Below are 12296 nucleotides of genomic sequence, written 5' to 3'. Positions count from 1 at the left end.
CATTTTGATGCTGAATGTGCGTTCTGAACAGGGAATGTGGGTTTCTGTTGCAGTATGAATACTTCAATGCTGTGCTCATAAATGAACGAGATGAGGAAGGGAACTATCTGGAGCTGGGGAAGGAGTTCATCCTGGTGCCAAACGACCACTTCAACAACTTGCCTGTGAACATCAGCCTGAGCGATGTCCAAGTACCCACCAACATGTACAACAAGGGTAAGAAAAGAGCTGCTTTATTTCATCATTCCACTGGCCTAACAAAAGCACACCCTTCCTTAAAAATGAAGCTGTTGATTAACTGTGTATTATCTGTGTTTTCCAGTTGGCAATAATACTGAAATTTTCTATGGAAGAATGTTTTAAGTGTGACAGTTTTGTAATATCTTTTGTTTTGTGGCAGTTTAGCAGTTTAATGAGGTTAATGATTTGCATATGAGGCTTGCATGAGTTCTGTCATAGAGTATGGCAGAATATGTTTATTCCAGTGAATTATTTTCCAGAATCTTCAAATCATTTGAACAGGGCGTACATTGTCACCAGTTTAATTCTATCCTTGATGAGATTTAGAATTGTCTTTGAAAGATACAGGATAGGTGGATGGAAATACTTTATTAGATTTATGCTTTCAAACTTCTGAGAATATTTCTAGCAGTAAACACAAACTCTGCTCTGATTTTGCAGATATGATTTAGAAGGAATAATTTCTACTCCCCTACTTGATGTAAATCCACATTGTACAAACAGCAACATTAGGTGTTAGAAGTGATGGACTTTGGTCTAAAAATTTGGAATGTGAACTAAACTCAGACGTACATTTACTCATTTTCCTTTTGCCACTTCCCTTTAATCAGACAGCAGGAATTTGTGTTTTTGCAGTGTTTATGCAGCACCTATCTATTTATTTTTCTCAAGCCAGTAATAAAAGAAAAATTTAGAAGGGAAGTGCCAAAGTTTCCTAACAGTATCTACAATATATTTGTCATTGGTCTCTAGAAAGCTGCCTAATCTCCTTATCTGGTTCCTCTTCTGTGTTTTAACTATACTAAAAGACATCTAAAAGGACGTTAAATGCTTTCCTCTTAATACATTCCAGGCTAGCAATTGTGGAAATTCATGCAAGGATATTGTGTAATAAGGCGAATTAATTCAGCTAAGTTGGTCTGGTAAGAGAAGTTGTGGATATGGCAGCTTCTTTTCAAAGTTAGGATTCTGACTTGAGAATCCTGAGAAGTCAAAATTCCTACAATAGTCTTAAACCAGGGATGAAAATTAATCTTCCTAGAGATTATTTGAAAGGTTGTGAAATGATTAATGCAGGATATTTTGAAAATACTTGGAAAATGCTTAAAGCTTCTAAAGATACCAAATGACTCGTTTTGTGCAAGTGCTAATAGTTATTTCATCAAGTCTGTCTATAAATTAATTAATTCCAGAATTGCTAAGGAGGAAAAAGAAAAGGAAGGAATATAGAGGTCAGGCAAATGTGCTTTTCTGGAGAAGGAAATTATCCTGAGTAGTTAGTGAGAGCAGTAGAACTAAAGAACCTTCAGGTATGTGCTCATGCTATGTAGTGAATGCATTTTATATACTGATTACTTTGAGTTAAATGCCAAAGGGCTTGCTACATCTCAGCTTGGCCTCTCATACAGGGATTTTCTGTAGCTATGGGCAAGATGGAGTTCTGTGATGATTCCTGTTTCTACTTTGTGTAATTCAGACCATCCAAAATTGTCACTTTATGCAGCTGCAGAAGAAAGCGCATTTTTTAATAATTTAAATGTATTCCAACAGCAGAAATCTGGTTTGTTACTGGCATTTTCCTTGCACATGAACATAATAATCTTGTTTGGAGCCTGTCAATGTCTGGAAATGGTTCTCTTACCAAGCAGAGAACTATATACTTAAAATTTTTGTTGCCCTGTTCTGTAATGCAGAGGGGTGATAACAAGTTAATTTAATCCTAACCTGAGGGTACAAGCAGAATATATTGATAGCTTTACAACCAAGTGTCTGCAGAATACCATTTCTCTATAAAGGGCCTGTTGTTCATTTCCAAGTTATGTTTTATTTTATTGAATTACTTGGGAGAGCCACAGCCAGAACTCACAGTTGGAAACAGACAAGTGTGATCACTGAAGAGTTAAACACAGGGTTCTTGAGTCAACATGGAAAAAAAAGAACCTTATTTGTAAGCTGATTCTAAACTTTTTCCTTAACTTTGGTTTTTTTAGGTGTACAGATATTGATAATTTGCAATGGGTTCAGAGAGGAGTCACAGGACTCATCAAAGAATTGACAAATGTGCCGTGGACTGAGACCACAGGAGCTCAGTTCATTTAGCTTATTCAAGAGATGATTAAAGGCTTAATTAGTTGTTCTGTAGTTAATTACTAATACCAGGCTCTATAATCTGGTTGCCAAAGATTGTAAAAATCCTGTGGCTGAAATCAGGTTCCATTAATTTGCAAATTGCACAACTGTGGGCTCAGTGAAGCTTTGGGAAAAGGTTTGGCCTGGTCAACTTCCACAATCACAGTGATGCTGCCCAGCTGTGGAATCACTCAAGTGCACAATCCCTAAACTGGGCATTAAATGAGGTTGGCTTAAAAACCTTGGCACATAAACATATTGCTATTCTTCATTTGTCTTCTGGCTCTTTCAGCCTCTTCATAGAAAAGCTTAAAAATGTTGATGGCAACAGCAGGAGTAAATAATTCTCATTCTAAGGACACCTTCAGGTTTGGAAAATAAAGAGCAAACCTAAATTTCATTACATTTATGGTGAAATCAAGGCAATGAAAATATGATAAATATCAAATCTATGTCTGTCGCTGCATTCTATTTCTTCTCTTTGAACACAAAGTGTGCTCATTACCTATAGGCTCATTGCCAATAGCCACAGGATTTGCAAGGCAGTATCTTTTCAAACAATTACTAATTAATTAATCAAGACATTTTGTGATAACAGTCTTGGCAAGCAGTAGTTCTTCCATCCACAAATTTCGCAATTGTCCACTGTATATAGATTTCTGAAGGAAAGCAGGGAAAGTTTCCCAGTGAATTAGTCATATAAAAATACTCATAGAGGAAAAAGAAGGGAAGAATGAAGGCATGTTTTTCACTTTAGAAGGAAAGTTTAATTTTTGAAGTACAGAATCAATCTGAATCTGGTTTGGGCTATGCAAAGGCAGAGTCTAGGTGTAAATAAGACACTGTTTCATTCAATTGCTGGGATCTTTTATTAAAAACGTTTATACTGGTTACATAGAGGCACAAAATGAGTTCTCATAGGTCTTATTTTTTATATCTTCCTATTAATTTAGAATGGAAATTATCTGGGACTTGCTGCTTTCTTGGACATATCTTGCAGGTACACTTTCACAGCACAACTACACATTCTTAAGATACTCAGATACAACTTTCTACATATCAATCAGTACATTTTAAACAGCTATTGTAGAAGACATTAGTGCTAATGAAAAAAATGATTAGTAATTTAAAATTGGTATGGCTTCAAAATTTGATTTATTACTTTCTGAGATGACAGTAGTATATTTAGAAGACTCCAGGAACGTGACATATAATTAAAAAGTAGCACTTGGAATGAGGGCCAGGCTTTCTGGCAACCATCCATGGGGAGCTTGGTGTTAGCATTGCCACTGGGGAGAATAAGATTCTAGGATGGATTTATGTATGCAAGGAAATGATAAAAGAAGACTCAAAACTGATGTTGCAGATGTTGACAGTGTATAAAAGAAAAATAGACTAGCATTTTACCTTTTGTTAGCATGAGAATATAGGTAACCAAGATCCCATATTCTTTGTCCAAAGTATGTGCTGTATCTGGGATGAAGAACCTACTCCACATTTTGGGGTTTTTTCTTAAATCTGTCACCTCATATTTACTCCTACTTGTGGACAGCAATGACATATTTTCTGCTATTGAGTTTTCACTCAGCAGTTTTTCCATGGAAGAGGCTTATGAATACTTGGATAAATGTGGTTTTCAGAGGAATGTAGATGAAAACCAAAGCCAAGGTGAGGGTCAGTGTGTCCTGGTGACACACTTCTCAGTTATGGCACCTGTTGAAAAGCAAAGCCTAGAGCAGCACAGTACCAGAGGTGACACACAGCAGGATCTCATCCACTTATAGTAGCTTTGCATAAAATCCAGGAAACACCAGGGGAAATCCATTGTCTTGGTGTTAGCTGAAAACAACTCCTGGATTTGGAATTTGCAGTTGGTCTTTGTTTGTATGACAAGGTAGGCTTTATGTTTGTAGAAAGGGGAAGAGCCCAGGTTCTTTTATTTTCAACGATTCAAAAATATTAGGATGTGATCACTTCTCCTTGCCTTTTAAACTCCATTTCTCAGTGCAACAGCTTCTTCACGGTAAGAAATTTAGAACTGAAGAGAGACTTTTTCATGTATAAAATTATTATTTTTTCTAACACCCTTGTATTTCATAAAATCTTACAATGTCTTTGCCTCCATATTTGGTCTAAGATTGATATTTTCGACTAAAATATTACACACTCAAGGACAGTCTTTCTAAATGTTTTTAAAAATAAAAATGCCTTGTAGAATGAGCCAAGCTTGACTTTGCTCATTGGGTATTTTGACAGAAGTAGAGTAAGGTGAGCATATGTGACTCCATCTAGCATCCCTGGACAGTATCTCTGAGATGTGGTGGAGGAGACAGATATGTGCCAATAGAGGTAGATTGGAGAAAGGATAATTCCTCTGTTTGGATCAGATCAGATGCATCTTGAGAAGTATGTTTCATTTTGCCTTTAAAAAAAAAAAAAAGAACAAAGTGATGCAATTTATCTTGGCAATAGAAGGGAAGTAGGCTTATGTAAGTTGATTTAAAGTAATAGGAGGTTTTTCCTTTGTTGTCATTTCTAGTTTACTGAATATATAATCTTATTTTACTTGCTCAGTTTTATAATGGAGAAACACTTCCTAGGGGATAAACCTTCATCCCATTAATACAGCTGACAGTGAAATTAAGTGCATTCTACAGCTTTGCAAGCCTTAGTTATCCACTGAATTTTTTGTACTTATTAAAAGTCATTGAGCAAAGAGTTCAAACTTTATTGGATAAAACCCCCAGTTTTTCAATTTTAAATACTCTTATTTATTCTAAGTGTATTTTTGTTTTCATGACTAGTGAATGTCTGAGGAAAAGACGTATGTATAAAGACATAAATGAAAAAAAAATTATCTATATGTGTATATATGTATCTCCTGTGTGGTGGAGAACGGTGCAGTCTGTTCTCACACCAAAGGATGTTGACATATATGTGTGATTCACTGAAGTATTTCAGGAAATATTATGGACACAAGATAGTTTTGTGACCACAGTTCTGCATCAGAAGAATTTTAATTTAAGCTGTAGTACAAGGTTAATGACTTTTCCTGCCCATGCAGAGATAGTCAGATCACAGCTCTGCTCTGCCTTTTGTTTGTACAGCACACTGATCACTTCTGAGAGCCAGGCTGATATTGTAACCAGTATTTCAGTGCTTGCCTGTTTTCCCAGAGCTTGTTTCCAGCGAGATTCCATTGTACAGCCTGAGGCACAGCTTCTCCCTTTAAGCTCTGTGACTACTGAAGCATTTCAGAGCTGGCTCAGCAGTCTGGTCTCTCCAGCACAGCCCCAAGTGCCACCATCACACACAGAGCTACATTTTCATGGTCCTGAAATTCAACTGTGCTCTGTGTGGGGAGATGGAAGCCTGTGCTACTGAATTCTGTGACATCTGTATCTTTCAGCTTGGGCTTTTTGCCCTTTACTCCCAGTAAAGCCCTGGGGTGAACATCACATAAACCCTTAAATGCCTTTCAGAGGTGCGCACACAGCAGCACCAAGCTGGTACAAACGGACACACTTGCTCTGAACAGACTCACTTTTGGAAGTTTTTCTTCCCAGGTTGATTTACAGTGATGTCTGTTCAAATTAGTTTGATCATGGAAACATCCACTCCTGCTGTGGAGCTTTGTAAAAATAATTGATTTCTGTCTTTGAAGTGCCCAGGGTGAAATGTTGACTGGTGTGCGGAAAAGTGAGATGCAGTGGGCAATGCACAAAAGGATCACATCAACTTGTGAAGTCTACAATAATTATCTTTCATCCATGCCTTTTTGGTACCTTCCTTCTTTCCCCTGCTACTCCAGCTGAACTGAAATGCCAGTGTCTGGCATGTGCAGAGGGTAATTCATGAGCATTTCTCTTTTTAGAAACCTGATATCAGTAACTGCCTCACCTAAAAGGCATTAGGCTCTGCTTCAGGGAGGATCTGTGCTCTCTGCATGGAGAAGGAAATATCTTAAAATCAATTAGTGAATCTAATAATGATATGTAAAAATAAGGCATTAATTTTTTAAATTAAATTTTAAAGCATTTACCCAAAAGTGTTGGGCCTGGAAAGCTACTCACCAGCTTTCATTATGCTAGATATAGGGGCTCATACTAATGAGCAATGTTTCAGTTTTTTCCTTATATGAATACATGTTAAACTCAGGAATTTAGGTGAACTTTTGCCCAGTGCTTACACTGATTTCTTTTTAATGCTGACATGATATATACTGAATACATTTCTCAACATTTACCTACAACTATTTCTGACATTGCATCTATATCTACCAATATAAAAGAGTGAATTTTCACATCATCTAGCAAGTTATAGTCCATAGTGCTGCCATGTGACTTAGAATTATATTTTGAGTTCATTGTCATCTTTTTGTGAATTTTGTAGTGAAATCTTTATTCCCTACCATAATGTATTTGAGAGGGGAGGGAACTCTTATTAAGAGTTCCCTCCTTCCTATCCCTGACATTAGACTGTACTCTGTGAATTCTGCTAGTTGCAGTTTTGGCACTAGGGAGGATTTTTCTTATCAGATTGGCTGTCTTTGGTCAATACCTATCAGCAGCCCAGTGGTTGGTGAGTTTATAAAATCTCTACTATCATAAACTGCCAGGTGCCTCAGTAAATTGCTTCTGCATTTTGACATTGTCAGGCCTGGTTCTCTGTTAAGTTAGGAAATACATGTATGTTACAGGAAAGAGCACAGTTTGTGCATGATCAGGTGAAAATTATTTGCTCCAAATCCTTTTCCCAATTGAGATTAAAAGAAGAAAAAAACCAACCAAACAAAACCAAGCCCAAAAGAAATATATTCCACTGGATTACAGATTGCCAGTTATTTATCCTGATATATTTAGAGAATAAAGTAGAAGCCTCAGTGCAAGATAGTGCTTTGTCTTTAGTGACAGAGTAGACAGAATCAAGACAGAAAATAAAATTTGATGATCAATTATACAGCCTGAAGCTAATCTTCTGCTTTGAAAACTAAAAGCAATAATATAAATTTTAACTTAGAGAAAAGTCTGTCTTAACTGCCTTCCGTCTGTTTTTCTCATCCTGATACTGTGATAGAGCTGCAGTTGTGGAGTTTTTGAAGTACAGGAAGCAATTTTATCAGTGCTTTCCATAACTGCAGAGTTTTTCACTGATGGATGCTGAAGTCCATGAATATTTTCAAGCGTTTCTGTCAACAGGAGATATGGTTTATGTCAACTCAACTAACAAACATAAGGCACACAATATGTTGCTGAGAGTCTCAAACTGTGTAAATCAAGCTGTAAAATCCATTTTAATCCATCCAGTTTTTAAAAATTGGTTCATGACTGTAAAGTAAATTTTAAAGTTCAGTAATAAGTAAAAAGATAAAGGAGTCTTCATTAATAATAGTCTAAATTTGTTTTTCCTTAAATTAATACCATGCTAATACTAATTCCATGTCAGTGCATTTGGAATACATTCAAATATTGACAACCATTTTGACTCTGTAACCATGATCACGCTGTGTAAGAATGGATTTATAAAAATAAGTGATTAAAAAGTATCTTACAGCTCTTAAGGTGTATTTGGATTTCACTTATTTTGAGGACAAAATGACTACAAATATTTTCCTATGGATTTAAATTTAATTCCTATCATTGCTCACATTTTCACAATTCAATTCCTTTCCATGTTTTGTGTTTTTTTTTTACAAGGTTGCAACACTGTTTTGCACAAAGAGGCTGTATCTCTTTGTCTTACAGCTTTGCTCATGACATGATTCTTTGCAGCACATGTGCACTGTCTTTTGTGCCTCCCTTTGTCTCTGCCATCTATCATTTCACTGGCTGCTGAAAGTATAGATTTTATCATGTGACTTCAACCTTTGTTTAAAGCTTTTAGTTAGGATTATTGTTATTACTGCTGTGGAAAGTTGGCAATCAATTATTTATTTGTATGCGCTTTTTTGTTTTGTGGATTGTAGATTGTGGAGCAGTTTGGGTTGGAAGAGATCTTTCAGGGCCATCTACTCTAATTCCCCTGCAAAGAGCAGGGACATCTTCACTTGGATTGTGGGGCTCAGAGCCTGACCTGCAGTGGTTCCAGGGAGGGGACATCAACCAGCTCTGAGCGACCTGTTCCAGTGCCTCACAACTCCATAATAAACATTTTCTTCCTTATATCTACTCTGAACTTACCATCTTTTAATTTATAACCTTCATCTCTTATTCCATGGCAAGATATTTGCTTCCAATTCTTTCCATCCTTTGCCTCTTTCTACCTTTATAATCACCAATACTTTTAAAATTACTTACAAACAATATGAATAGAAGACAACTGTGAATAATTCTGACCTCAGTGTCTTTCATAGAAAAGACATCAGGTGTAGCCTGTGTTTTTCTGCTTACCTTATTTACTTCTTGAATGCTGAAAACATTGCAAAAGGAGATCTTTGCCTTAGACTTCACAAATATTATTTAAGTTTTGCTTGAACAATTTAGAGACTGGTAAAGAATATTACCTGTGTCAAATGGCATTTCCATTGCATGATGCTCACTGCATGTTAAAAATGAGTTTATGCTCTACAAGTCAATAAATGCAGACTCTAATCAAAAGTTTTGCTTGCAGAGGAAAAAAAATCCGCTGCATGTAATGGTGCCTTCTCTAAAAGATATTGAAATTTGATGAACCACAACCATTTTTTGATTAAGTAAGGTTTTTTCAATTTGATACTTAAAAAGAGCTATGAATATCATTCAGTCATACTTTCCTATCAATGCTTTCCAACTGGCTGCCAAAATTGAGATTACCTATTTTCTAGAATATTAGACCCAAAAAAAATCATTTCTCAAGTGATGCAGAAAGATTATAATCTGCAGCTAGCACATATGCAAAATCATTTTCCTGTAAGGTGTGAAATTAAGAAATAAAATCTTGTCTGTCACTGTTGTATATGATTTTATGGACCTTGCTTCTGCACATTCAACACCCTGGAGCTGTTATTTAAATACTCATGGTCACATACTGTCCTGGACCACTATATTTATGTTTTGAAATCCTTCCCCTGGATTGTTTGTCTTCACTTTTTAAGGTCTCTAGGACAGTGTTTTCACTGTCTTCCTAACACTGGACATTGTTTAATTTAAAAGGAGCTTTCTTAGTCCAACAGATTTAATCAAGGTCGCAGAAAATGTCCTATCTTCCCATATTTCTTTGTTTTAACTCTTGTTGCCTGTTGGACAGAGATGCACAGACTTCTCTGCTGCTTCCATCTGGTTTTGCTTAAATTCTGCCTCAAATATGATTCCCAGAATTTACTCAGGCTGCTGCTTTGTTCTTGGAAAGGGCTTTAGCTTCATGGATTTCTTTTTTTCTTTCTCTCAAACCTCTGTCTTTAACAGCAAGCCTTTTGGAAACGTTGGCATGGCCATGCAAGATGTGTACCATGCTTTATCTTTGCTGTGTTCTAGTCTGTCTCTGGCTGTGGATCTAATCTGTGTGTTTCTAACACATCCTCATCACCATGGCAACGAGATGTCAGATCCAGGCTACGTGGAAATGTGAAGTATTTCCTCTAGAAAGCCCTGCTCTCTGCCTCTCCTGATCCAGCAGCTGTTGCTTAGTTACTCTGAGCTGGGCTTTGCCTTTTGACAAATGTGAGCAGTGCATGTTTGTCACTGAACACCATCTCAGGTACAATATTAAGAGGATTTTTGACCTGACGTGCCTCTGTCAATCATGATGCCACCCCTACTTTCTTGTTGCTTTTAAGGACAAGAAAGTGACAATCCTGGGTTTTTGAAAACTTTAGGAGTGAATGTGCATTAATTAAATGGTTGTCTGGCAAAGTAAAAACTGTAACTTTATATGTAGTGAACAAGATTGACATTTGACAATGAATAATAATAGTTTATCTAAATATACATATTCATTTTGTCTACTGTTTTAGAATACTGTAACAATCTGTTTCTCCACGCTGCTGCATTACACAGACCCTTTGATTTTTCCAGAGTATGTGTTGTGTGAAGAAGAAGGCGGCTTGCTCTTCTAGTTAAGCATTAGCATGCTTGGCTAGAATATAAACTGTTTCAAAATATTGTTTGGCTAAAAACGTACAGAGACATTTTTACACTATACTTTGTTTATTTAGGTGTCTTGCAGCTTTTATTTGGCACATTCCTGAAGGAGTAAATAGTGTTTAAGAATACATAATGGATTTTGTAATGTACTCATCTCAAGATACATTTGTACATCTGCTCAGTGTTTTTATTACTATCTTCAGAGGCTTTATAACCAGCTGAACATTTTCATATCTTGTATGAGTAAAGCTTCCATTTTACTCAAATTGTGCAGACAGTCTTTAGGGCAAGGAGGCGCTTCATAGGCACTTCCATTTTACTCAAACTGGGCGAGCAGTCTTTGGGGCAAGGACTATAAAAGCACAAGAGAAGTAAGGGCCTGTTGATTTGAGAGGATAAGAGGTGGTGATTTGCCATGGTAGTAGATAAGTGTGCTGTTAAATCCAATAATTGCATATTCGTACTCTGTTGATGGTCCCAGGAATGGAGCAGTAGAAGTTTAATTTGTTATAGCCCACTGCAACTGGGATGCATTCTACCTGGTAAAACATTTCTCTCTAAAGGTTTTCGTGCCTCCATTTGCTGAGGCAAGAAGCATGATGTGTTGGTAAACACAGGATGACTTTGGAACCTCCTTCAAAGCATTATTTGTTGGTCCCAGCTGCACTGTGCTGTGCCATTAAGTCAGCCTGCTCCTGTAACTCTGAGTCTCTGAATATCTGTGCAATAGGAATGGAATAGTTTTTGTGAAGTGCTAGTTAACAGGTTTGCATGGTCTTGTGTTTCAAATGGCTTTTCTAAAGACTGGTGGATGGATCTGTCCCCAAGAAATTTCTGTAAGGATGACTTTTATTTCCAAGGCTATGCCTTGCCTTTGTCATTCATCACTTTGACAATAGCTCTGAATAAAATTGTCCCTTTTGTAGGTTGTGCATTAAATATTTTACAGTACAGTTGGCTGGATTTAGCAGCAGTCACATTTGCTTTCTTTTCCCTGCTTTGCAGTGTGTTCCACTGGCTTCCTCTATTGCTTCTTGTGACACTTTTTCTGGTCTGTCACTTACCAGAGGTTTGAATTTCCTGGCTGCTGATAGCCACTCTTCCATCAGACTCTGCAGAAATTTCTGCTTGCTGTGTGCTAGAACTGGCTCTTTTTCTTTGCAGTATTCAGGACTAATTTAGTGATGAAAATGCAATGGATATAAGGCCTCTGTTTGATTTGCAATGGATATAAGGCCTCTGCTCAATTTGCTTAATTCCTGAGTTCTCAAAATTTGTTTTCTCTTTTCCACTCGGAAAACCATTTCTATCAGTGGCTTTCCATGTTGTTCACCCTTTCTCTTTACATCATGGCATCTTATAGTTCTGTGATGCTGTATTTTCTTATTATCTTTTCATTTTTCACCGTCCTCAATTTGTATCATGCAGAAATGTGGAAATTAGTATGTTTCACTGAAAATACAGAAATACCCTATCTGAAGTATCATTAATTAATTTATCTATCATGATGACTGGCTTGTGGCATTAGCTCTCAGCTCAAAGCAATTGCTGGGTGGGCAATCCCATCTGTTAGGGCATGTTAGAGGCAGGTCTAACTGCCCCTGATACCTGGCTCCTGGGACAACAGCTCTAGTAAAGCAGAATCTTTCTTTTTTGTCCTGGGATGCTCTTGACTTCTCCTCTGAGTTTCTCCTTTAATTTAAAACAGAAGTTTATGTTGTATTTTCATAGCTGGTGCCTATATGCTGTTTCCAGAGCTTTGCTTTAACCTGCCCACTGCTCAGCCCCCACACTGTTTGCATTTAGCTGTTACATCTGAGAAGTTAAGCAAAGTCCAGCCAGGCCAGCATCAAGTGGATGAAATGG

General features: G+C 37.0%; 1 protein-coding gene across 4 annotated transcripts in view; it reads left to right on the top strand.

The window, feature by feature from the left end:
• CACNA2D3 (calcium voltage-gated channel auxiliary subunit alpha2delta 3) overlaps positions 1-12296 on the top strand; it is a 454430-nt gene that overhangs the window by 226996 nt on the left and 215138 nt on the right. For all 4 annotated transcript variants that reach the window (XM_064723753.1, XM_064723751.1, XM_064723749.1 and 1 more), the window contains one exon: positions 54-216. In XM_064723753.1, coding sequence (XP_064579823.1) covers positions 54-216 — 163 coding nt within the window. The remainder of the gene's footprint in view (positions 1-53; positions 217-12296) is intronic.

Source organism: Zonotrichia leucophrys, chromosome 12 (assembly GCF_028769735.1).
Source record: "Zonotrichia leucophrys gambelii isolate GWCS_2022_RI chromosome 12, RI_Zleu_2.0, whole genome shotgun sequence".
NCBI classification, from domain to species: Eukaryota; Metazoa; Chordata; class Aves; order Passeriformes; family Passerellidae; genus Zonotrichia; species Zonotrichia leucophrys.
This window is presented reverse-complemented; position numbering and strand designations above follow the sequence as displayed.